The sequence below is a fragment of the Panthera pardus genome, unplaced genomic scaffold (genome assembly GCF_024362965.1).
Source record: "Panthera pardus isolate Hobbes unplaced genomic scaffold, ASM2436296v1 HiC_scaffold_24, whole genome shotgun sequence".
Lineage (NCBI taxonomy): Eukaryota > Metazoa > Chordata > Mammalia > Carnivora > Felidae > Panthera > Panthera pardus.
The window spans coordinates 53813248-53838852 of NW_026526810.1; the positions used below are offsets into that span (position 1 = coordinate 53813248).

At 55.1% G+C, this 25605-nt stretch overlaps 2 protein-coding genes across 9 annotated transcripts in view; both read right to left on the reverse strand.

Moving 5' to 3' along the window:
- Positions 1 to 298: 298 nt before the first annotated feature.
- Positions 299 to 17654, reverse strand: LOC109263117 (bifunctional peptidase and (3S)-lysyl hydroxylase JMJD7). 3 transcript variants are annotated; one of them, XM_053889188.1, is made up of 25 exons: positions 17556 to 17654; positions 13806 to 13959; positions 13475 to 13728; positions 12803 to 12859; positions 12237 to 12332; positions 11963 to 12039; positions 8505 to 8577; positions 8065 to 8201; positions 7809 to 7940; positions 7466 to 7506; positions 7219 to 7261; positions 6907 to 6961; positions 6198 to 6328; positions 5869 to 5952; positions 5533 to 5570; positions 4817 to 4952; positions 4035 to 4171; positions 3602 to 3824; positions 3356 to 3473; positions 2922 to 3059; positions 2602 to 2706; positions 2251 to 2430; positions 1734 to 1900; positions 1060 to 1246; positions 299 to 963 (listed from the first exon to the last, which is right to left on the reverse strand). In XM_053889188.1, exons 1-25 carry the CDS (start codon positions 17617 to 17619, stop codon positions 752 to 754), a joined length of 3039 nt encoding a protein of 1012 aa, XP_053745163.1. In that variant the 5' UTR covers positions 17620 to 17654; the 3' UTR covers positions 299 to 751. The 3 variants fall into 3 exon arrangements, with proteins under 3 accessions (XP_053745163.1, XP_053745162.1, XP_019298035.1); XM_053889187.1 differs by lacking the exons at positions 11963 to 12039; positions 12237 to 12332; positions 12803 to 12859; ... (1 more) ...; positions 13806 to 13959; positions 17556 to 17654 and adding an exon at positions 9928 to 11396; XM_019442490.2 differs by lacking the exons at positions 299 to 963; positions 1060 to 1246; positions 1734 to 1900; ... (14 more) ...; positions 8065 to 8201; positions 8505 to 8577 and adding exons at positions 10966 to 11482; positions 11579 to 11738.
- A 161-nt stretch (positions 17655 to 17815) lies between these two features.
- The window catches only part of MAPKBP1 (mitogen-activated protein kinase binding protein 1), a 53846-nt gene continuing 46056 nt past the window's right edge, over positions 17816 to 25605 (reverse strand). For 5 of the 6 annotated variants that reach the window (XM_053889186.1, XM_019442487.2, XM_019442488.2 and 2 more), the window contains 9 exons: positions 24191 to 24430; positions 23594 to 23760; positions 23223 to 23368; positions 22922 to 23119; positions 22670 to 22754; positions 22104 to 22387; positions 21285 to 21881; positions 20759 to 20844; positions 17816 to 20296 (listed from right to left, as the gene is read on the reverse strand). In XM_053889186.1, the coding sequence (XP_053745161.1) occupies positions 20069 to 20296; positions 20759 to 20844; positions 21285 to 21881; positions 22104 to 22387; positions 22670 to 22754; positions 22922 to 23119; positions 23223 to 23368; positions 23594 to 23760; positions 24191 to 24430 (2031 nt within the window). In that variant the 3' untranslated portion in view covers positions 17816 to 20068. The remainder of the gene's footprint in view (positions 20297 to 20758; positions 20845 to 21284; positions 21882 to 22103; positions 22388 to 22669; positions 22755 to 22921; positions 23120 to 23222; positions 23369 to 23593; positions 23761 to 24190; positions 24431 to 25605) is intronic. The other variant, XM_019442486.2, reaches the window with a different exon arrangement.

Sequence of the window (25605 nt, forward strand, 5' to 3'; positions counted from 1 at the left end):
ATCACCACCGTGGGACAGGGGTGCTGTGTCACTCACTGCCAGGGCTCCAGTAGCAGAGACTCCCTCCACTACCACCCCGCCCCCCAACCCTGCCCAGGCCAAACTGGCCACCTCCCTGCTTGGAGAGCGTGGCAGACATGGCCTTCTCTTCAGGGGAGGTTTGGACTGACCTGCTATCTAGCTCGGTGAGGTACCCCTGGGGAGATGTTCAAACCAGTCCTTGCTATGTGCAACCAGGAGCATGGAATGACCTGTCTCTTCTGGGCAGCAATGACAGATAACCCATTAACATCTCACATTGTGATACATAAACCGCTCTATTTCACTCTGTACAACTATTCAAAGTAGCAAGGGAAAGGGTCACATAGCTTTGAACACTTTTGCAAATATGGTCAGTAACGGCCCCCAGGTCTACCTCCGGCCACCTCTGAATGTTCTCCTTGAAGAGGAAACCTCCTCCAGCTGAGGAGACAGGGCTCTCAGCCCTTTTAAAACCCTCAACCTACCTGCAAGTATGTGGAGAGGGTGCTGGTGGCTGCAGGGCCCTATCTGGGTAGGGCCAGGCACATATCTTGGCAGAGCCCCTCAGAGCGCGAGGGGGCTGGGGGGGCCATCCAGGCTGCGGAGGCTCTGGAACCGTTGGTGATGACGGTCTCTGCCCGACTCACCCAGAACACCCAGGTGGACAGGGAGTGAGTCTGACAAAGTGTCGGGAGGGGAGTGGGGAGTCCCGGCCGGGGCAGCGTCATCACTACGGCCGGTGCTGCCGGCGCTTCCGTTGCACAGCTCCACGCAGGGCCTCCAGCAGCTGCTCCTGGTTGTTGCAGATGTTGTAATGTGTCAGGTGGAGCAGCTTATCCATGTCCTCCGGGCTGTAGGTCAATTTCGAGTAGTGGTAGGGAGAGTTGGATGAAGACAGGTTCACCTCTCCGGCCCCCTTCTCCTCAGGTGTCCGTTGGATGCCTAGTGGAGACAGTGTAGCAGAACAGGGACAGGACGTGCACTGGGGATGTTTGGGGGGGGGGGTGCACTGTGGAGAGACAGGATGGAGGGGCTCACCAGGGGCCGAGTACTCCCGGAAGGAGGCATCGACCAGAGGGAAGTGCAGCACTGCTGGGGCATCAGGGCGGTCTGGATCAGAAAACAAGCAGCACTCCGGAGGCTGGCGCTGCTCCTCTGGGCTGGGGGAGATGGGCGGGAAAGGGATGCCCTGCTCCTGGCAGAGCCGGCCCAGGAGCTGCAGTTGCTGCAGGGCAGCAGAAGTGGTGTCAGATGGCTGGGCTCCAACACTGGGCCAGTGGGGGTCAGCTGGGATGTGTGGGACCTGGACACCAACTCATACCCCCTGGCACCGGGCCGGACTGAGGAAGGGGCTCCAACCCCTCAGCTGCGCGGGGCTGCTAACTGCTCCCAGGTTCTGCAAAAACCTTCACCGGACCAACACAAAAACTCAGAGCAGAGGGATCCAGAGGTCTAGACTGAATGGGGGTGGCAGGTGCCACAAAGGGGCATCACCAGCTCCTTCTTCATCTGGCTTCCTGAGCAGAATAAGTCCCCCTAGTGGTAAATTCACAGGATCCACAGTTCATAGGACACTGTTCACAGAGTGTCACAGCCCCTAAGGGAAGGTGGACCACATACTGGACTCCAAGGCAGACATCCCCAGAGGCAGGAGCCAGGATGTCAGGCCAGGCCTAGGGCAGCACGGTCTCCCACGTCTGCCCAAAGCTCACCTGAAAGGCTCCTTGGAGGTTGTAATCCAGTGACAGGATGAGGTCCACATCCCGTGTGGGCCACAGAAGGGGCGGGAAACTGGTGTTGATAAGGTAGCCAACATCCAGCAGGCAAAGATGGGGCTCTGCAGGTGTCAGCTGGTTGGGGTGCCCATCCAGTTTGGTGGCTGGAAAAGTTGAGGGAATGGGGTAGAAAAGCAGCTATCATTGGTGCTGAGGCCACCCGATCCCTCTGGCCTAATGCTAGCTCCTTGCTACTGGCAGAATCCAACTCTGCCCTCTGGTCCCTCTTCTCTCCCACCAAAAGTAGGCCTGTCACTTCCCAAGATGCCACAGATGGGCCCTGATCCACAAATGAGAGGAAAAAGGGTAGCTGATCCAAGCAGCCCAGTGAACTAAGCTCAAAGGAGCTTGGGGCCCACGGGCTGGAGAGTGTGGATATCTGGACCAGGGACCCAAAGCTCAGGTGGTCATGGGCAGACCCATGGAAAGCTGGGACCAGAGAGAGAAGAGATACCTTTCCAGGTGGAGAAGTAAGGCTGTTGGAAATAGTCTTTGTGGAACTGAAGACCACGCAGGAAATTATGTGTGGCCTGGGCCAGTGGGCGCCGTGTCAGAAGGTCAGTAAAAAACTCAACAATCTTGCCGGTCCCCGTGGGAGGCTCTTCTATCTTCAGAAGAGGAACCTGCTCCTTGTCTGCTCAATTAAGAAGGGGGAAAGTAGGGCATCTTTTAGGAAATTGAGACCCCTAAACTTTTACCCCAGCTTCTGTGGACTCCTAAAGGCCTGAGAGCCACCCCCACCATCCTCCAGATCCAGCCCCTGTGGGGGCCTCTCCACTTGCTCACAAGGAGCCCAGGCACCCACCCAAATTGGCCTGATCCTGTGCCCAGCGGTCCCAGAACTGGCTGGGCTCTGAGGCCCAGTATAAGCTGTCCTGGAGGCTGGCTGCATACAGATTGCTCCAGATACCTGAGAAAGGGGACACAAGAGGAACAGAAAGGACATGAGGGGGAGAGAGCCCCTACCCAATCACAACCTGACTCTTGCCCACGGCCCATCCTAGTCTGGGAAGCATCCCCATGACTGAGCTGAGGGTGGGTTTGGGGGGGGGGGGGGTGCCTGCCATCTTCGCCAGGCCCGTTCTCCCCTCTATCTCCACTTCCCTAACCTCCCAGGCCTCTCACCTTTCAGGAAGCAGATTCGGGACTCAGGAAGCCGCTTGGTCAGGCGCCCCATGAAGAACTCAGAGCCAAAGAGCTCGGAGGGGATGAAGGCACCGTACTTGGGAAAGCCAACCTCATAGGGGGAGAACTCACACCACTCTGTGAGGAGACCACACAGCTTCACTGCGGGGCTCAGAACTCCAGGACCCTCAACCACCACAGGCTTCACACCAGGGAAGCCTGGGGACCTAGAGGCTCAGGCTGGTTACAGGCACCCTGAGCATGAACCTAACGGCCCCACCCCCATCCCAAAGCCTGAGTGACTCTGGTGGGATGATTAATAATCTCTGGAAGGCATGGGACCTGGCCCAGAAGGGGAGGGTGTAACACCCATCTCCTACACACAGGCACCCTGCCAGCTGCGAGATCACACGTCTCCACTCCGGGCTACTCACCAGCAAATTCAAAGGTGGTCAGGTTCTTCTCCTTGGTGTTAAGAGCACAGTAAATGGGCAGAGGGTTCTGGCCTTGACTCAGGGCCTCTCTCTGGTCTGAGAGAGTATGGTCATGGGGCTGGTAGAAGGAGAGGATTTGAACCTAAAGTTGTGCTTTCTGGTGCCTGGGGCCTTTCCCATCTCTGCTACCCAGGGCGGTTCCCCATCTTTGAACCATGCCCTGGCCACACACCCGCCCCCCTGTACCTCATCGTGCAGCAGGGCCTCACTAATGAGGGCCCACAGGTTGGTGAAGCAGGGCGGGTGGCCCAGGCGGGCACGCTCGGCCAGCTCCTGCCGGTACTGCTGCAGCTGGCTGGGAGCAAGCACGCCCAACTTGCTCTTGGTCACCTGTGTTTTCAGTGACTCGGTGGGCCCTGCCAGGTCCTTCTGAGACCATTCTGGGTCCTCGTAGAGGTTGGCCAAAGCCCTGGGAAAGCCAAAGCCCAGGAGGTCATCGCACACCTCGGACTCTCTATCCTAGAACAACAGACTAGCAGGTACCTTCCAATGGTCCCCCCAAGCACATTCCTCTCTGGCACATCCTTTCTCCCAGTTAGGTCGGAGGTGCCTATGGGGTCCACAACAGCCTTACGACTGCCACCCCCAAACTCCTGCACTCGACGTGCTGCCAGCTCACCAGGTAGAGCCAGAGGCCCCTGTGATGTAGGAGATGCAATCCAAGAGACCCAGCTCCTTCAGGCCAGCCAGATGCCCATACAGGGAAACCATCGCCCGGATCCCACCACCAGTGGCCATAACAGCTACCACAGGGATCTGGAAGAGAGGACAGCCAGGTCAGTCAAGGTCTGATCAGGGCTGTAGTCTCCCAAACATCCACCCCTTTCCCTCTTATTAGGAGAAGTCATTTCCCTAGAAAGTGTCCCAAGCTGATCTGACCCCAGCAGGCTGCCCTCAGGCTACATGGCTCACTGATGAGTCAGATGGGACCCAAGTCCCAAAACCTGGACCAGACCAAAAATCAAGAAACAATGAGAAAGAGGGTGCCTGGCTGGCTCAGTTGAGAGTCTGACTTTTGGTTTCGGCTCAAGTCACGATTTCACGGTTTCATGGGTTCAAGCCCCTTGTTGGGCTCTGTGAGGACAACACAGAGCCTGCTTGGGATTCTTGCTCTCTGCCCCTCCCCCACTCACACTGTCTCCATTTCAAAATGGATGAATAAACTTAAAAAAAAAAGCGAGAAGGAAAGCTAGCCCAATGGGGCAGCTTATAAGCTCCAGGTGCCTCATGCAATGCTCTGCATTTGATGGCATCAGGCTGCCAAGAACATCAAGTGAGAGGGAGGCACAGCAGGGCAGGTAGGTAAGAGGCAGGGCCAAGTTCCGGTCTGGTTAGGAAACAGTCAGCTCTGGGCTTGAGGAAGACTGAGGATGCCCATCCAAGGCAGCCCATCCCACAGACCTCATCTTCCTGTAACTCTTCATCCAGTTGCAGGACCTGCTTCAGGGCCTTGGCCACCACCTGCTTCCTCTTGCTCAGAAAGGCCTGCTCCTCAGCACAGGGGCCGCAGCCTAGCCGCACAGCCAGCTCCCTGGGTCTGGGTGGGAAGGAAGGAACCATCAGGCAGCTCCCGGCCTCATTACAGAAAAGGAAGCTGGGTCTGCCTCACCTGAGAAGCCCACTTCTCAATCTCTCTCTCCTCTCCCCAAACCACACTCCTGCCCATGTCTGGACAGAAGCGTGACATGTGTGGGTATGATGGAGAGAAGGTGCACCTAGACCCAGGTGGGGACACTTGGGGAATGCAAGAAAATGGATTCCCACGACTATAAATGCTGGTGCCTAAAAAGGCCCCCGGGTGGGACCCACCGCCATAGATCTACTTCCACCTCTCAGCTTCTCTCCATTACCCACCCAAAAATGACTCCAGCGGAGACAAGAAACAGTGTTCCCACCTCTTCGTGGCTAGTCTTCCAGGCATGTGAAGAAGGGCCAGGGTGGGTGACTTCTCTTGTCTCATGAAGATTATTAGCTACGGTCCACCCACAATCGCCACCACCCAAAGGGAGCATGATTTCTCTCTTGTGGCTTCCTGGCCCTCTCTGTGCCTCAAGTTCAAGTGCAGGTGCCTGCCTGCTCTCCCCCACACCCTCTCCCCGGGACTAGCCAGCTCTCACCCGTCTTCTTTTCTCAGCTCCACCCTCATCAGGGGTTCCTAAAAACCATGAACACTTCAGTCACAAAAGTTGGCCACCATGTTCCTCTCATCCTGGCCTGAGCCACACCCTATGATGCTCCCATGCCCCCTCGGGCCTCCGGCCATCTCCACAGGGACAAGGTCTGAGGCTTCAAGGCAGCTCTGTTCAGAGGACCCCCTCTCCTCAGAACCTGGCTCAGCACTTGTGCAGGGCATGGCCCTAAGACTAAAGCTCCTACCACCGCAGGCCCCCTATAAGGCTTAGGGCCCAGCCCTGCCTATGCTTCTGGCATTCTTCCTCCGGGTGATCAAGTACCTGGGACGTAGGGAAGACAAGCCTCACCACCTGGCCAGAGGGCAAGGCCCTCAGGGGCACCTTCAGGTGCTCTTGGGGGGTATCCTGTAGGAAGGATGAAAGAATACCTAAGAATCACTTCTGTTCCAGCAGCGATCTCACCCATTGCCCCAGGGAGTGACAAGCAGCAGCAGGAAGAGGGATAAGAGGCCAACCTAGACCCCATACTCTTCCCAGTGTGCCTGATTCTGCCAAGGAGTGAGGGGGTGAGGGGCTCAGCATGAGCAGAAGGACCGGCTATAAGAAAGAGGGAGAAAGACTCTGCAGGCCCCACCTCAGCAGCACACTACCTGCAGATGAATATCCAGCTCCTGGTCCCAGCAGGCCGGGCAATGGAAGCAGAAGGAGCCAGCACCCACAGCGGCCTCCTGCGGACCCTCACAGGACCCAGGAACCATGAGCTGAACTCTTCCCCCGGACTCTGGAAATAGGAACCAGAGCAGAGGGGCTGGGAATAAGATCCTGGCCCACAAAGGCCCAAGAGTGTCTTGCATAAGGGGCCTGAAGGGTACTTCCCCCCCACCCCGAGGAGGAGGACTGGCACAGGCCAAGGCTCAGAGATGGAGCCCCCATCACAGCCTCTCCAAGGACTAAGGGGACACAGGTCCTGGGGAGCCCCAGCATGGATTTGCCCCTAATCTCTACCAGTGCCTATGAAAGTCTAGGGCAGCTAATGTAAGGTCCCTTCTAAGATCCCCACAGAAAGAGGAAGACAAGGGGCACCTGGGTGGCTCAGTTGGTTAAGCGTCCGACTCCGGCTCCAGTCATGATCTCACAGTTCATGAGTTCAAGCCCCAAGTCAGACTCTGTGAGAACAGCTCTGAGCCTGGAGCCTGCTTCAGATTCTGTTTCTGTCTCCCTCTGCCCCTCTCCCACTGGCACACTGTCTCTTTCTCAAATATAAATAAACATTAAAAAATTAAAAAGAAAAAAGAAAAAAAAGAAAGAGGAAGACAAGGGCAGAGGGCTGGGGGTTATCTTGGTAGGTGGGAGACTTACCCTTCCGGTCCCCTGACTCCTCCAGTCGAACATGCAAGCAAGAGAGCTCCCGGGCCTGAGTCATTAAAAAAGCCCCTCAGACTTGAACCCCTGCCCTGTTAGAGGCCCCCACCTCCCAGTACCCTAGTTTTGGTCCTCAGCACTTCATTACCTTGGCCCTGAGTCACCAACCATTTGCCTGAGGTTGTATCCTCTTAAGGAACCAAAATCCCAGGGACCCCCCCAACTCAGTTCTACCCATGCATCTCCAAGGGAGCCCCAAGCTTCAGGGAGGGGGATAGCAGATGGCATGAGGGAGGAGCTTCAACTTACCACCAGAATGCCATTGGTGACAAGCTGCTCAGCACAGTCTGTCCTGAAAAGGACACCAGTGACCCTCAGTGCAAGTCCAGGCTCCCAGGTTCTCACCCCTCAAAGAGGCCACAGCATTCCTTCACCACCACTGGATGTCTCAGAGGGAAGGGTGTCAGTTCTGGGCACGCTCTGGGTACACTGGACTCTGCCCTTCCCCCAAAAGAAGCACTCCCACCCAAGAAGTGCCCAGTGGCCCCTGACTCACAGTCTCTGTAGCTGAAATTCAACTTCTAGCCGCTCCTCACCCTGGAGAGAGGAAGAAAACAAAGTTAGAGAGGTTGAGGAGCGTGAGTGTAGATTTCAACACACATGCCAAGTGGGGCTGCTGGGGCCCGAGAGGTGGTGAGAGCCAATGTCCATCTCCACCCTGCTCTGTCCACTTTCTCTGGGATTATTCCTGTGGACAGCAACTCCTGGCTGACAGTAGCCTCTGGATGCCACGGAAGCCTGGACCACTCACTGGAAAAAAGGGCCATGTACCCAGCTCCCCTGCAAAGGATCTCCCCTCCCTGGGCTGAGGCTTTCCACTGCCCTGGGCACAGCCTTGCCTGAGCGCTCAGTGAGAAGCTCTCTCTGCGGAACTCCCCAGCCCGCAAAGTTCCCACGTCAAATAGCACCGACAACACGGGGTCATCATTGGTCAGAAGGTCCTGGTCAAAGACTTGCAGCTGCACCACATTCTGGAAGGGAACAGAGTAAGGGGCTGCAGGAAGGAGGAGTGGGATAGGAAGGTGAGTGGGGCCATGGCAGAAAGCAAGGGCTGGCAGGAACAACGGGCAGGGCAGGGGCTGACACCTGGCCCACCTTGAGCTGGCTGTGGATTCGAAAGCGAAAGCTCTGATTCCAGATGGGGTTTCTGCTGTTCTTGACCGTGCGTGTCTGCAGCCTATGGCTAGAGGCCGTGGGCAGCCACAGACTCACATAGCAGTCAGAGGGGGTTACTGCAGGAAGAAGGGACAAGTGCCTGCTGACAGCCAAGAGCCTTACCCAGCCCAGCTTCCCAGAGTCCATGACCTTCCATTATAGGCAGCCCTGGGAGGCCTGGAGACCCTCAGAATGGGACTGAGTCGGGAGGCAGGAAGAGCAAGAAGCTGAGGCACAATCCCACATTCCACCCAGCACCTCCTCTCGGCACCCTCTCCAGGACCCTTGCACGCCCAGCCCTACTTATATCTCTTCCCACTGCCCTGTCCCAGTCTGAATCCAGTTCCAGAACCACTGTCCTCCCTGGGCCCAGCACTCACCTAGGTCCTTCGAGGGCAGGCCACAGGCCTGCAGGACACGAATGGTGAGCAGGCAGGTCCCAGGCACCTTTGCCTGCAGAGGAGGGACAGGTCAGGCTTGCTGCAGGCTGCTGGGCCCAAAGCCAACAAGGGCCAAAGAAGAGGCCAGAGTACCCCCTCCAGGACTAATTCTGAACCAAAGGGATCAGCCCTTCCCAGCCACATGGCTGCCCTCCACCCATCAGAGCTCTAAATGGAAAGGAGGCTATGGTATCTACTGATGATGCCTGCCAACACTTACACAACACTCTGGGCCGGCGCTGGCCCAAGGGCTTTATGTACATTAACTTCTTTAATCACACAACTATGCTGTGTGTAGGGACTAATTATGACCAATCCCACAAGGAAACTGGAGCACAGAAAGACAGAAAGCCTACATAGTCACTTGCCTGAGGTCCAGGGCCAAGACTGCACCAGGACGGCTCGACTCATGCTCTCTACCCCACAGCTTACTTGCTTCTAGCTACTGGTTTAGTGTCTTTTAAATCTTTTCACCCCACATTTCCAGCTACCCCTTGCTAAGCTGCCTTGAGGCGGTCTTAGTTGGCAGGAGGCCCGTGATGAGGCGGGCAGGGGGGAGGGGGAAACAGCAGAATATAAGGCTACAGAGGGAGGGGAAGAGGCATGTCAGGACCCAGCCTGGCCATGGGCCCCTTGGTGGGGCTGCTCCCCTGGTTGAGCAGCTTAAACGGAGGCATTTTCTGGTTAAGCAAACCCTCTATCTGGAGAGGTAGAAGTGAGGAGCACAGAGTTGGTTTTCAGCCTCTCGACCCCTGGCCAGGACTCAATTCTGGAAATGGGCTCTCTGCTTGACTATGAACAGTAGTTAGCATCTCAGACCACACACAGGTTTTCAAGTCCTCCAGGTGCTACAGGTCAGGCTAAAGAGGACCCCCAAGCAGGTCCATCCAAACCCACAATCATGAGTCTAGGGATATAAACCATGGCAAGTGTGCCAGGAAAGCCTGTGCCAACTAATCCTGGCCTTCAGCCCTGCCTCAGAAGGGTCTTGATGGATGGAGTTGAAGGGCAGAGCCGGGGAAGCTCATCTGTCAGTGTCTGCCCTGGGGCCCCTACCCTCCAAGCAACTGAGTCAAGAGCACCTGAGCAGCCACTTCCTTCTGGGACCCCAGGACAGTAGCCCAAATCCATGGCCCTGAGAACTCTGCCTGGAGCCCATCTCTAGGGCAGGAAGAACTCAGGATGACCCTTATCCCAAGATCCGGCCCGTTCCCTGGCTTCTGCTCACCACCCTGGACCAAGTCTGGCAAAGTCCCCTCTCTACACCTGGGGAAACCCACAGCTCCTCTTAAGAATCAGCATTAACGAGACCCCAGAGGGAACAAAGGTCAGCCTGGGGGCCCAGGGCCCCAGCAGGTCTTACCAGAGCCATGAGACAGACAGTCCTCAAGAGCCACAAATGACAGGCAGTGGGCGCAGGACCGAAGACTGTCGGCTTTTTAACGCAGAGCCAACAATGTGCCAGTTGGCCCCAAGCTCCTCCCTGGTCCCTCCCAACCGCCTCCGCTCCACCCAAGCCTCACACTCACTCCAGGACAAGCCACCTGTCAAGGAAATGAGGAACCTTAAACCTACATGGCCCCTGTAATGGGGGCCTACCACCCATGAAGACCCATTCCCTCTAGGCGTTACCATCAGCACCTACCCCACCCAACCCTGCTCTTGTGCCTGGACCTAGAAGGGCCACTGACATCTGGAAAGCAGGGAGTGGACCCAGGGCAGCACCAAATGGATAAGCCTTGTCCCCTGTCACAGGGTCTTTCACAACCTCCAGTGCCTGTAGGACAGGAATGCCCGGCCCTGACTGAAGCACTTGGCTAATGCGAAGCGGGTGCCCCAGGTCTATCACCGCCTGGCAGGGGCGCGGTTTGTTTCACGAAAGAGCCCTCCCAAGCCCCGTGCCTGGCTGCCTCCACCCTCGGCACTGGGTGGCTAGGATGATGAGGCCTCTGAGTGGCTCTCCGGGAAAGGGGCTCTTCCAGGTCTGGGTTGGTGCAGGGAGGGAGGGAGTCTTGAGTGTGTGGAGACCCTGCGGCGGGGATGGGCAGGGGTTTCTGTCCCCTCCTACCTATGCTTGTTGTGGAAGAAACAGGGGTGACCCTCGGCACCAGACCCCAACAGCTTCCCTGGAGGTGGAGGAGAGCAAACAAGGCCAGAGCAAAGCTAGGCACAGCTTTAGAGGCCGAGACAGGGAGGTCTGCACCAGAGTTAAAATGAGAACCGCTTGCCCTGAGAGGGGCTGCAGTGGCTATCATGGGAGTTGGCAGCAGAGGTCCTCAGTCCCAAGCCTGGACCCAGGCCTCACCCCCAATCAGGGTCACCTTGAAATGTTTACCTGAACCTTCTAGCCCTCACCAGACCACAGAAGGCAACTTCAAGAGGGAGTCTCAGCACACATGAATCAAAGCCACCTTTTATTGAACACTTCTTCTGTGCCAGCCCCTTATGGTCCTTAAAGATCTCTCTCCAAGCCTCACAACACCCCATGGGGTAGGACCCATCATTGTCTCTGTTTTACAGACAGGACACCAATGCTCCAAGGTGATAAGTCGCCCACGGTGCTGGTAAGAGGCTGCACCAGAAGTCCCACTCCTCCTCCAGTACAGGCAGCTGCCTCACCTGTGTGGTAACTTCCTGGGAGCTCACACCCAGACCTGCCTGGCACCTCCTGGACCTCCAGATCACCCAAATCCTCCAATGCAGATTCCAAGCTGAGCTGGGCCAGGAGTCAGCAGACTCTGACTCCAGTTTGCCTCTGGAAGTGACTTGGCCTGGGAGGGACACGACCTTTTCCACCACTTGTCGTTGGCAACGTTCACCAGGGTTCCATCAGTCGAGGCCTGAGGCCTTAGTGAGGGAGTCAAGCAGCTGGAAGTAACTGTACTTAAGGTCATACTCCATGTCATACCAGTAGTTCACTGTGGGGAGAATGGAGACCTCAGCATGAAGGTCCCCCTCCAAACCTACTGCCTCCCAAACCCATCCCCCAGCAGCCCTACTGGGCAGCTCCTCACCAGCAATGCAGCCATGGGACTGCTGGACGTGGTGGAACCACAGGGCCGGCAGATAGAGCATCTCACCGGCCTGTACGGTGCAGCAAAGGGCCCGGGCCTGACTGTAACTGGGGTACCGGGCCAGATCTGGAGCCAATGGGTCCAGTGGGATCCAGGGTACCTGGGGATACAGTGGATGCCAGGGAACAGTCCCAAAGCCCCCGGCCCTCCAGCTCCGTCCCTTCCAAAGGTAAACACCATGAGCTCTGCCCTGTTCAGCACTGGGAAGGCCCAGACTTAGGGATTTTTCAGACTAAGGTGCCACCTCCCCAGCTCTTTTGTGCCTTCTCAGAGACACGGTTCCTACCCTTCTCCCTCCCCAGGTCCCAGGAACAAGGCAGATACCTTCTCCATGGCCTCTTCATCCACCACGTTAAAGGAGCCCTCTTCAGTGAGGTGGTAGGTTGCTGGTGTGTATAGCTCTGAAACCAGAAGGAGAAAGGTACAGGGACACTCAAGTGGCCTGCAGCTTGCCAGTTCCTCCCCTTTGTTCCCTGAGTGCAGTGGAAAAACTGTGCCCACACCTCCGTCCTGGCACACCAGCCTGACCAGGGCCCTTGCTGCCCTCCCTCTACTTTGGGCCACCTGTCCCCCAGCCCCTGAGGGCTGAGTCCCCTACCATAGGGGATGAAGGGCCGGTCACTGGGTGGATGTAGCAGGAAGTGTTTCTCTCCAGAGACCACGCAGTAGAGGTTCTCATAGTGGTCCTTATGTACTGCCAATACAAAGAAGGCCCAGTGGGCAAGGTTATGAGGGGCAGGACACAGGAGGGGACAAATGACAAGACAGATGTGACAGGTGGTATAACAGAAGATCGCACAAAGTCAAAGCCGGCTCAAGGGGATGCCAAGGAGTCAGGCAGAATTCCATCAGGGACTTGACATTTGCTTGACATTCATCTCTACCAAGGGGGGAATCCAAGCAAACAGAGTTTTCCTGAGTTCACCCCGACCTAGCTGCCCTTCAGGAGAGCTTTCTGGAGACCTAGAAGAAACAGTCTCCTCCACGCCCCACTGCCATGGGGACCCTCCCCAATCTGAGCTATCAGGACGCGCTCTGTTACACCCAAACCCCAGAACCCCAGAATAAATCTTAGAAAACAGTCAAACTTCCGTCCAGACCCAACCTTCCACTCTTGATCTCCTCTTCCCTCCTCCCCCACCTCTGTATTCCCCTGATACCTACAGGATGTCACTGCAGCCACATCCCCCAGCCAGAAGTTTACAGCATCAGGCATCTTTCCTGCAGGTCAGAGGTAAGAGATCAAGTCAGAAGGGACCATCCTCGAAGGCCAGGCTGGGAATAACCACCATACAGTGATGCTGGACCAGAATCTTGGGGGAGCCAGGGAGCTCACAGGGAGAGAACAGAGAGAAGGGGCAGAGGAGGGCCAGCTCCAGAAGGAGCCTCCTGCCCTGTGGCAGAGGAAGGGTGACAATGTCCAGTAGTTCAATGCAAAGTCGTGGCCTGGAGGTGCGCCTGCGTGGCTCAGTCAGTTAAGTATCCAATTCTTGGTTTTGGCTCAGGCCATGATCTTGGAGTTTCATGAGTTCAAGCCGCGTGTGGGCCTCTGCACTGGCTGTGGATCCTGCTTGGGATTCTCACTCTCTTCCTCTCTCTCTGCCCCTCCCCCACTCACGCTGTCTCTCTCTCTCTCTCTCAAAACAAATAAATTAATTAAAAACAAAAACAAAAACAAAGTTGTGGCCTGGAGACTTGAGCATTTAGTGCATAGCACCTGACCCTGAGGGGCCAAGAGTATGGGCCAAGTCATCACCAAAGGAAGAAGCAGCAAGCAGGGCTGACTCCTGCTTGTCCTTCCCATTTCTTCCCTGCCCAGCCCCTGCCTCCACTCACCCAGTGCCTCGGAGGCCCAGGGCACGTGGGACTCTAGATCAGGCAGTAGCTGGGGCAGCTCGGTGAGCAGGTTGGAGCACTGCTTCTGCACGTAGAGGACTCCTGGGTGCTGGGTCTGGCCCTCTAGCACATCCAGCACGTAGCTCAGGGACAGGCGACGCTCAGCAGGCATCATAAAGCGATCCCCTCGTACAGCATCCGCATAACCATCAGGGGTCACAGCCACACTCACCTCTATTGAGCCCACTGTGGCTCTGGAGGAAAGGACTTTTCAGCCCATGTCCAAATACCACAAAGTATCACCCAACATCCCCCCAGGGGCAGCCCCCACCTGAGATATGGGAAGGACCACTTCTGCAAAGCTGGCCAGTGCTGCAGGGCGTTGCGGATGATGCAAGGCCTATTGGGGCAGACCCAGTCCCGATAGAAGTGGAGTGGAGTGGGGGGCTCATCCAGGTAAGGCACAGCAAGAGGCACACTGAGCTCTGAGAGAAAGAAGGGGTGGGGGTAGGGTGGGGTTATGAACCCAACAGCACCCAGCTGCTGCCCCAATGCCTGTGTAGAAGATGCCCTCCCTGGGCAAGACACACTACTATCACTGGATAATGCCCATTGATGACCAAGGGACCCTGGACAACCAGAAACTGAAAATTGAGGAGAGAATTTAAGGCAGAAAGCATGAAGCACCCACAAACACACCAGGATGGACCAGGGGATGGTGCTCAGCCCACAACCCACACCCTCCTTGGGACCATGTCCAGCCCTATACAGTGAACCCCACGGCTTTCCCACTCTGCAGTGTCCAACCTCATGGCATCCATTAGGAAAGGGAAACATGGAGGCAGTACATAGAACTCCAAAATGAGTGGTGCTGAGGCCCCAAAGCCACAGGCTGGTGTGGGTGAGTCAGGCTCTGGAAAGCACCCTCCAACAGTGATACTTACCAAGCTCTAGAATGTACTCAGTACTTGATTTAGCCAATGCAGAGTATCAAGGGATGATCCTATTGTCACCTCAAGAAGATTACAACCTAACTGTGAAAACAGGCTGCTACAGGAAACCACAGGAGGAAAAGTAAGGGCTGAACTGTGTTTTTGATCTTCCTGAACAGCATCACCATCCTCAGGAGATCCAAGACTACCATGTGCATTTATAGTTGTGCAGTGTGCCATCTGCACAGATGTCTATAGGGCCCCGTATCCCTTCTCACAAATCTATTCTTTTTGGCTCTTCCTTCTCCCTCACTTCTGTCCACCCCTATGGATTGTCTCTAAGTCCTATTGATTCTACCAACCACCCCCTCCTTTCCTCTGCTGGTATCCATATTCAAATAACCTCCTTGGGGCCCTCAAATGTCACTTCAGTGAGGTTTCCTTCCCAGGCCACCCTTTTAAACTGTAACCTGTCCCCAACAATCCTACACTTCTTCCTTTTTTCCTTCTTTCATTCATCACCACCTAACATACTATATATCTCACTTATCCAAATTGTTTATTGATCTCTCTTGCTAGAATAGAAGGTAAGCTCTATGAGGGTAAGGATGCAAATCTTGTTCATTGGTATACCCCCCAGGACCTAGAATAGTCCCTAACACACAGCAGGTACTCAACAAATACTGGCTTAATGGTTGAAAGAAAGTCTCCAACATCTCCTGACTGGCTGATCGCTGCAGTGAACTAACTGGTTTCCTTGGGGTTTCATTCCACTCCCTCTCAAAAGCATCCCTCACCCTGGCCCCCATCATCTTCCTAAAATACAATCTCATCTTGTCATACCCCTAGTTAAAAAAAAAATCCTTTGATGGCTTACCACTACTCCTTACAAATTATAATGTGCCTTGGCATGCATTCAAGGTGATACATGATCAGGCCCAACCTACTTTTCCAGTCTGGTTTCCTCCTGTCTGGTGCCTGCCCCTTACCACACTCTACTCAGGTGGTGCCAAACTTTGTTCCTACTGCTCCCACAAACGGGAATGCCTTTCTCCTGGCTTCTATAAAGGGTACACAGGGCTTTGCTTTGTTTGTTTCATCCTTGAGATCTAGCCTGAATGTCTTGGCCCCAGTGGGCAGCCACTGCACTAATTTTCACCTCTGAGGTCTCCATGCCAGTCATCTTTGCTTTGCATTCAGTTGAAAAGTAAATGTCTTTAGCTCAAAAATTAGAACTGGGTGGGAAGACCCTGGTAGGCCCAAGAAAACAGAAAAGGGAAGAGCTGGAACATGTGCTTGCTTCACCGGCCAGAGAGGTAAGATGGTACCTGCCAAGCAGATAAGGGAGCAAGGGAGAGCAAACTGGCAAAGGGCCTTCCCAGTCATGCCAGTCCATCAAAGCAGTCATCTTGGGAGGGTGATTTGGGGCTCAGTAAATCTATTATTCTCACTGGAATTCTTTTTTTTTCCCACTGGAATTCCTAAAATGCGTGGAAACTGCCTTTCTTTTCACCGTTTGTATTTCCTGCCATTACTGAATTTTTACTGCCTCACCAATTAAAAGACTTCCTGTAGATAATGACTACTGCTCCCTTCTGAGGCTTTGATGTGAGAGAATTTCAAAAGGGATTCAAACAATTCCTTTGGCCCAACAATTCTTCTGCTAGAAATTTAACCAACAAAAATACTCACACATGCGCAGAATGACTGCTCCAGGCACACTGGCATGTTCCAGGTTCCAGGTTCACTGTTCCATGAACACACCAGGCACACTCCTACCTCAGGGCATTTGCCCCAGTGCCCTCAACCTGCAATGCTCTTCTCTCAGATGTCTGTACAGCTCACTCCCTTTCTACAAGCCTGTGCTTGAATGTGGCTTTATCAAGGCAGCCTACCTACCCTGACCATCTTATTTCAACCTATATCCTCCACTCAACCCCTGGCCTGAGACCTCTTATTCTGCTTTAATTTTTTCCCCCACAACACTTATCTTCTAATCCATTTCTTCTACTATATAATTTACTTATTACTCATTTAGTGTGACTAGGGTTAATGATCTGTCTCCTCACTTGGAATGTAAGGTATGGGAGGGCAGAAATTTTATTCAGTGATGTATCCTAAACACATTGATCAGAGCCTCACACATTGAGGTGCTTAGTATTGAGGTGCTCCTAGTATTTGTTGCAACACTAGCAAAAAGACAGACTGTAAATGACCTAAATGTCTATCAATAATAGGCTGATTCAGTAAATTACCACAAGTACACAAGGTGAAACAGATTGTGGAAGAAGGATATGGGGTGGTCTTCAAGATACATAATAGTGCAAAAAAGTGTTTAGCAGACTAACAGTTGTAAACAGAAGGGTAATATATATAGTGCTGCGTGTGTGTATGTGTAGATATAAACATTATTTCTGGAAGGATTCAAACTGGGGCCTCGAATGGGAGGGGTGCTTACTTCACATTATAAATCCGTTGCTTTTTAAACCTTGTGTCCGTGTTGTTAATTAATGGTAAAACAAAAAGCAAAAAAAAAAAACAAAAAAACAACAACAAAAAAAAAAAAAAAAAACGGAAGAGAGGGAAAGAGCAAAATAAAAACCAACCAGGGGAAGAGCCAGTGATTACTTGTACAGCTGCCTACAATTTTCCCAAAGCTCTGCACCACCTTGGAGAAGTCTGTTCCTGAATAAAGCGTTCCAGCTGGGGTTCTGAAAGGGAACACCTGACCACCTCAAGACTTCACGACAGGCAACAGAAGGCTGCCCCATTATTCCGGGCGGGTTGACCGTGGGAAATACACCAGGGTGAAGACTGGCCCAAACGTTGGGAGTAGAGTCAAGACACGCCAGGAAGCCACGAGGACCTGCGAACACCGGAACAGGGGAGCTGAGGCCCCAGCACGGGGGTAGGAGCGAGGTTGGGACAGACGAGTGATCCGAGTGGGGCCAGCAACGAGTTAGGTGCACGAGCGTCTGCGCTCCTTGAAAACACGAACTAGGGGTAAATGTGGTGTGGGCGGCCCAGGAGGGCCAGGGCGCACCCGACTCCGGACTCTGCTTCCCCACATGCCCAAGGTCCCGCCCACGTCCTGAGACAGCCCGGCGGTGGACGCAAGACGGTCGCAGCCTCTGCGCGAACCCACTCACCCCTGGCGGCGGCCGGGAATTCTCGTAACTCCCTCCGCACCGCGTCCAAAGCCGCCTCCGCCATGACGCCGCCGCCGCTCTGCGGCCACGCGCTCTCCCCTTGAGACCCCGCCCCGCCGCGCCCCGCCCCCCGCCGCGGAGCCTCGCGGCCTCGGAGCGCCATCCTCTCCCCCGCCCCCAGCGCACCCGGATTCTGCTAACCAAGCGGCGGGAGAGGCGCTGTGCTGTCTCCAGCCTGCCGCACTCGCTGGCATCCCAGATTTAACAAATGATTGTGTTTATTGATGAGTTCATACATCAATACAAATGGACGAGTTAAAAACGGCCCCTGCCCCGTGAGACCTCGGGAGGAGGGAAGCGCCCATGGCCTGAACAAAGTATAAAAGTTATAAATAAGGAGGTTTTCAAAACTGGGTCAGGGCAAATCTGTTCGGGGGGCGGGGGGGGGGGGCAGTTGCCGGTGGCCTCAGACATGCAGAAGGGGACGGGCGCCGGCGGCCACAAGACGCCCTCTCCCACCTAAGCGCTCAGCTGAGGTAGGGAAAGGGCGGCCACCTTCTCACAAACCTTAGCGATAGTGTTAGCTCCCTCCTCTGAAGGACTGGTTGGCTGAGGATCTCCAAGAGCCCAGACCAGAGGGCCAGGCCTGAGCCCTATTGGGGCTGATCTGTGGCTGTTGTACCGGTTGGGGGAGTGGTAGTAGACTTCTAACCCTCACAAGGGCAGCTGCAGCCCTGCCAGGGTCCACCCTCAGCCGCAGGGGTTCTTGGGGCCAGGACTTCTTTGCAGTGTGGCCATGCAGGTGGTAGTAGTACAAAAGGGGGGTGGGGGTGGTGAACTAGGTTTCATCTGTTCTGGTGCACTCTGGCTGATGCAAACAAGAGCGGGGCACTCTACAAAAACCAACTTTCTAAGTTGCTGCCTATTGAACCAGCAGGGCCCCAGGGCCTGTCCATGGGAGAATAGGTTGTTGTGGCCTGGAACTTCAGGAAAGTTACACTGACTTACCTGAGGCTGAGAGAAGCAGCAGGGCCCAGAGACACGTGTTCTTCACCCCAATTCCTCAACCACTGCTTCACTACTTGGTCCTACTCTACCTTAGCCCACTGTACCCTATCTCCTTCCCCTCACCCCTAACAACTGCCCTTCTAATTCTAATCTACCCCCTGCCCTCTACTACATACCTGTCCCACCTACCACCTTTCCAGTGTGTCTCTTGGCCCCTTCTGCACTCCCATGTGCCTCCCCCTCCCCTCAACTTCCAGCATCCAGAGCATCTTGGGTGCCCAGCACTGCCTTTGAGGAGGCTCCTTCCACCTGAACCAGGAACCAACAAGCCATCTCACATCAGCTAGGTTGTGGACACCAAGAATCCAGAATTCAGGTTACTACATTCCAGTCCTTTTTGTGCTCCTTGATAGTTCCATATGAGCCAGGGTGGTGAAGCAGGAGTAGTACATGAAGGGAAACCAGGCACACATCAGCCAGCCAAGTACTCTAGCGATAAACACTCAACTTGTGTGTGTGTGTGTGTGTGTGTGTGTGTGTGTGTGTGTACAGTTCTGTGGCTAAGGTCCTTAGAAGGTGGGCTGGTGCCCTGTAAACCATGAGAGAAGTTCTAACACAGGCTTCTGACTGGGCATCACTCAGGATGCAAGGAGAAGGTGGCCTCTGGGTCTAGGAGCCTGCTGGGGACAAGGGTTGGGAGGATAGGGAAGACCAAGGGGCTAAGAAGAGGAGGCCAGGGCTTTATGTTTGCCCAGCAGAGGGCTTTACTGTCCCGCAGCAACATCCCACAGCTGTCTCCACAAGTTCTGGCCAGGAGAGAAAGGGGGCACAGGGAGAGAGATAATGCTAGGGCTCTCTTAGAGGGGGGATGGGAGTGGAATGTGGGGGCTCAGGCCTTGACACCAACTCAAGCCTCCTGATGGCTAGGAACACCCTGGAGGACTAGAGGGCTCTGCCCTACACAACTGCCAGGAAGTGGGGAAAACATAACCCCCTGCTCTGGCAGCCAGGGGAGTACAGCTGGTGTGGGAAGGGAAGTGGAGGTAGAGGTGAAGCTCCGCTGTTGGCTGAAGGGCACTGAATGCCACGTGGCCTCTCACTTCCACCCCACCAAATACCCTGTGTGTGCTCCACCCCAGGGAGCTGATCCCTGCAGTAATTTCAAATGGCTTCTAAGAAGAGAGGGCCAGCCCTTCCCGATTTCCCCCAGATGGGGCAGGCTGCCCTCCTACTCCTCACAGCACCAAGATGACAAAGATCTAAGACCTACCCTGCATGAGCCACTGAAGGGGCTGTGGAGGCAGGGGTTCCAAGAAAGTGAGGCGACAGTCAGGGAAATAAATTAATAAATACAGGGGCCCCATGAGGAGTAGCTGGGAAAACTGCTTTCCCTCTGAGCACTGATCCCTGCGATCCACTCCAAGCATCCCCACAGGTTTTGGAGAGTGGAGCAGGGGCTACAGTTTGGAATAAGGGAAGCATTCACTTGGAATAGGATTCTGGAACTAGAGTCTGCGTTCCATGCGCCGCTCCACAGCCCGAAGCAGCAGCTCTGAGTATTGCTCTAGCAGGGCCTGTGTTTGCTCAGCCCCCACAGCCCCAGGGCTCCCACCCGGGCTGCACAGCACTGCGCCAGCCAGGGCCTCTAGCTCCTGCCTCACTGAAGAGAAGGTGTTTCTGAGGAGCTGGGTGATGCGACTTTGCTCTGCTGAGGGCGTCTTGCAGCCAGCCACCTGCAGGAGGACCCAGGAAGTGAGTTGGAGGAACAGTGGAGGAACATCCTGTCAATGGATGTATAAAGGGGAGGGGCCCCATCTGGGTCTAGCCTGCCTCCAAAGAAGGCCCTGCTGGACTGCCCCCTATGTCTAAGTTGGCCAAATAGTTTTTGAATATGACAAGGGATACAATGAATAATTATACTGGGACAACAGACATAAACTGGGATGGTCCTGAGCAAGCTAGGACATATGGTCTCTCCACCCTTACCCCTCCAGGCTGAGAAAGTCTCCGGCTCTTAGGGCCAATAGGTCCGCGATTCAAGAGCCCCGGCCTAATGGCCTCTACCTCCCTCACCTACTCTGCCCAGAATGTTCTTGATTGCTCCACCCATCTGTCAGTGGAAGAGCCTTAGCATGGCTGTTCTGGATACACAACTAGCACTCTGTCTCCCCCCACGGTAGGTGTCCAACACGTACCAAGTGGTAGAGCCGCACAGCCTGGCGTACGTTGCCCTGGAGCTCTGCCACAAGTTGTTCGCACTGCTCCAGGCTCACTGCTGGTTCTGGGAGGGACAGATACAACTCAGTAAGGCCCAGCAAAGCTGCCCTTTCAGGCCTCCCACCCAGAGGTCACTGATTGCTGGAGAGGCCTACCTGTAGGATCACACCACCTCCACTTGCCCACTGTCCCTTTTCTTGCCTCCTTCCTCCCCAACAACGCCCCTCCCCCAAATACCACACAGAAAGCGAGGTCCAGAGAGGAGGGCCAGCCCCAGCTCCAGGGGCCAGAAGCATTGAAGGGGCAAATGGGTCACAAGGAGATCATGAAGATTGGCAGGAGTGTCTCACCATCAGGGGTGTGACTTATGGACTGAGACAGGGGCAGACAGGACAAAAACACCAGAGGCTGGATGAACAGAAATGGGATGGAGCCAGAGAGGAGACAGCAGAGACAGGAGAAAGAGGATGGGGCAGGAGATGAGAGCTGGAGAGCTGTGCACACCTGAGTCCTGGCTCAGGGCTGCCCCTGGCCTGGTGCATTCCATGGGGCTGGGAGTCTTCTCAGGGGTTGGGGACTGCAAGTTCTCAGGGCCTCGGAAGAGGGGGCTGACCGGCAGTTGCTGGCCACAGGGGCTGTTGGGCCCAGGCTGAGCCTGGCACTCTGTCCTAGGCTTGAGAGGGGCACCCTCCCCCAAACAGGCCCGCCTCTCAGATGTACTGTGAGCCTTTCCCAGGCCTGCTGGGGAGCCAGGCCAGTCCACCTCACCAGGGGCCCGGCCCTTGGTAACAGGTGAGAATGTGGCCAGGGTAGGACGATCAGGCAGTGGCTTTGGAATGTCCAGGACCAGGTGAGCCCGGCTGGGCAGGGCTAGCTTGCTGAGCGGTGAGACTCTAATGGGAGCAGGAGCTTGAGGTTCGGCTGCCAGCCCCAAGTTCTCCCCAACAGAGATGCTGCGGGAGATCTTGGCCATGGAACTGGTGGTGGGGTTCTGGTAGGAGTGAGGCTGAGAAAGACGGCCATCAGCCTGTGGCAGGGAGCGCAGGCCCGCGTGGGCTTCCATCTCCCGTAAGAGCAATGGGCCCGGTGGAGGGGCCTCATCTGCAGAGAAGACAGAGACATACAGGTCAGGTGGTGAGGAAGACATCCCAGGTGCAAAGACTCAGCTCCCTAAGAGTTGCTATTCCCCACACATACCCACTAAGGGACACCCAGTGGCAAGCACAGTGACACATCAGAGCTAAATCAGGCCCTCCTTCCTCTAGCATGCTCATGCGCTCCACACTCCCCACACCCTGGAGTTGAGCCCACCAGGCTCCTCACCTTGTGGCACCAGGCTCTGCACAGACTGGGCTTTCTGGAGTCCACCCAAGGGGCTGGCTGCAGCCACTCTCTTGGGAGACCAGCTGCTATCCGGGTTGAGACGGCGTCGTGGCAACAGCACAGGAACTGCTTGCTGGGGGCCACCATTTCCAGGGGAGGGCTCTGCCTCTGGGGGTGCTCCTGGAGGACTGGCACCACTGCCTCTCAGCTGCTCACCCGAAGCCTGCAGCATCTGGACTGGTCTCGATGGCAGCGCCAGGCTTGAGGAAGATGGAGACAGTTCCCTACAGGGAGGAAATGTGGAAGAAGGCCCAGAGGAGGCTTAGGAGTCCCCTTTGCCAACATGAGGAGAAGCGCTGGGAGAGAAGGAACGGCACAAAGCCAGCAGGCCAGTCGTCCCAAACTTGGGAGTACAAAATACTGTTGAGCATGGGAAGACAGCAGCCTTGGAGAGAGGAGGGTGGCATGCGGCCCCAAAGCCAGGAATGGCCCTCTGGGGAGGGCCGGGGGGTCAAGTGAGCCAGAGCTCCTTGTAGGAGAGTAAGAGCTGCTGTGGGGAGAGGTACCTGAGTGGGGGGGTCTGCACTTGCAACAGGAATCGTGAAGAGATGCTCCGAGACTCTGTCCTCTCTGGTACCCGGACCGGGCCCCCTGCCAGGGTGACAGAAATTATGAAGTGAAGCAAGCCCTGGTGCCAGATTCTGCCTCCCCTAGAAGGTAACCCAGGGCATGGCCTACCCTTGTACCCTCCCTCTCATCCAGGCAAGGAGGGAAGGAGAGAAGACTACAGTGACCACATACTGGCCCTCTGACCACACCTGGAGCAGCCCCATTGGCCAGAGTCTCAAAGTGCTGTTTTAGAAACTGCTCCTGGTCTGGAGTATGGGGACTGCCTTCCTGTAGCCCATAGGAGCCAGTGCCTCCCTCTTCTTCCTCCTCTTCCTCATCACCCTCGGCTGGCTCTTCAAGGTCTGAGGAAATGCCATCCACACTCAGGGGCTCCGTGCTCTCAGAGTCTGGATGTGGGGAAGGGACAGAAGCATCATGCTGCACCAACCTGTCGCCAGAGCCTCCACTCCCACCTCAGTCCACTGACCTCCCTCAAAGCTGCAGCCTCACCTTCGTTGGGGTGCTCAGGGCTGGAAAGGCGGCTGCTACTATAATCCACAGAGCAGGCACTGTCAGGGCTGTGCTTCTCGGAGGCCCTGCTGCCTGGATACACTCTTCCCAGGGTCCCTCGGGCTGGAGCCTGCACCTGGAACTCACTTTCAGGAGGGCCAGCAGGGGAAAGAAGAGGCAGTTAGCAGGGGTGAGCAGCCCCACCAGACATCTGGCTTCCTTCTCCCCGACCTGTGAGTGGGACTGGGGATGAGGCAGGGGCGAAGTGGCAGGGAAGCCCTGAGTATCCTGGGCCAGCCCTCCCATATAAAGAATGCACAGGAAGGGAAGACTGCATAGCCTCTGAAGTCTGATGAGGGAAGGACCCTTGCCTGGTATCCAGGGTGGGGCTGTCACTCGGCTCCGGGTAGACAATACCATCTTCGATGGGTGCAGGCTCCAGATCTTGGGCAAAGACCCCTTCCTCTTGGGACAACAATCGAATAATGTGGGGGCAGGAACAGGGTTGGGAAGCCTGATGCCGAGGGGGCTTTTCGTTCTGGGAACACACAAAGGGGCATTACTGAGGATGCTGACATGAGAAAAGGTCTGAGAAAAGAGGTGGAGGTGGGCAAGGATTTGGTGTGTGTAAGTTCTGGGGGAAGCTGAATATTCCAGCTCTGAGGATAGCTCCAGCTACTGTTCTTGAGCTTCTGGAATAACAATATTCTGTCACACTCCAGGCTGTCAACCTTCAGCCACCACTTAATATCATGAGCCCTTGAAGAAACCTGGCCCAGGGCAAAGGGTACCACCCCAATCACCACACCACACAGCCTAGCCAGCCTGAACCTTTGCAGTCCAGGCTACCAATGTGCCACAGGAGCAGAGCAAGCATAGATGGCCCAGTGCTCAGGGCCCAGCTGTTGGCATAAGGCTGCCTAAGGCTGCTTGGAGATCTCTAGGTTGCTGGGAGAAAGCTGGCTCACCTGGCTAGCATGTGAGGTCTCAGGAGGGACCTGCTGACCATGTTTCCCAGGGCAAGACGGGGTCATGGCCAGCAAGTCTTGGCTACGGTCTCGAGGGCTTGGGGCCAGTGTCTCCAGCTGCCGCAGGTCCAGCATGGAGCGGACACTCAGCTCCACGCCTGGCTGAGCCCAGCGGCTCCTTCTTCTGGGTCCTTGATTGGCCACAGGAGCTGGGGCCAGGAACTCCACCGTCTCCTGTGCCTGGTGTGGGGCAGAGGAGGGGGAAGTTAACAACCACCATACAATAGTATCAGTGAACATTCATATATCACTTACTGTGTGCCAGGCATTTTATTTACATGTGTTCGCTCACTTAATCCCCACAACCACCTTATGAAGTCAGTAGTATTATTCTCCGCATTTTTACAGATGGGAAAACTGAAACACAGGGGACTTAGGTAACCTGTCTAGTCCCACAGACAGTAAGGGGCCTGCCTGCAGGTTACAGCTCAGGTAGTCTGGGTCCAGAATTCATGTTCTTAAGCTTTACTCTACGTCATGTCTTCGATGTTCTAGTCTCAGCCTTCGCCTGGTGTCACGGACACCTTGGAGCTGGGAATCTCTACAAAATCCCTTACCCAGAAGACAGCTCTAAGTTCATTCACGGCACCAAGGGCAAACCAATAGTCCAGCCTTGAGCCCCTGGCCTGGTCAGAAGGCACCAGAGGCACCATGCCACTATTATCCCATGGAGCTGCTGCTAACAATGAAGGCGCTGCCCCTTGAAGTCTTGATGTGGCCCAAGTGAGGGCTGGGCTGCTGTGGGGCTTGCTCAGAAAGTCTGTATCCGCCTCGGGCTGCCCTGAAGTAGCTGCCCAGTCCTCTCACAGCCCTTTCCCTCCAAATAACTACTCTGGAAGTTCTGAGCTTACCTCCTAACGTGGGGTCTTTAAAACTAGTTCCTCCATGCTCTGGAAAACAGTGTGTGGAGGTTCCTCAAAAAATGAAAAACAGAACTACCCTATGACCCAGAAATAGCACTGCTAGGAATTTATCCAAGCGATACAGGAGTGCTGATGCATAGGGGCACTTGTACCCCAATGTTTACAGCAGCACTCTCAACAATAGCCAAATTATGGAAAGAGCCTAAATGTCCGTCAACTGATGAATGGATAAGGAAGATGTGGTTTATATATACAATGGAATACTATTTGGCAATGATAAAGAATGAAATCTGGCCATTTGCAGCTACGTGGATGCAACTGGAGGGTATCATACTAAGTGAAAAAAGTAGTCAGAGAAAGACAGATACCATATATTTTCACTCATATGTGGATCTTGAGAAACTTAACAGAAGACCATGGAGAGGGGAAGTGGGGGGGAAAGTTACAGAGAGGGAGGGAGGCAAACCATAAAATATTCTTAAATACTGAGAA

Excerpts from the sequence above, each read along its gene's own strand:
- LOC109263117 (XM_053889188.1), bottom strand. The coding sequence starts at position 17,619 with ATGGCGGAGGCGGCTTTGGACGCGGTGCGGAGGGAGTTACGAGAATTC. Across the intron at positions 12,860-13,474 it reads CTGGGCCTCCGAGGCACTGG|GAAAGATGCCTGATGCTGTA; the intron begins GTGAGTGGAGGC and ends TCTGACCTGCAG. Across the intron at positions 12,040-12,236 it reads CCGGCCCTTCATCCCCTATG|AGCTATACACACCAGCAACC; the intron begins GTAGGGGACTCA and ends TTCTGGTTTCAG.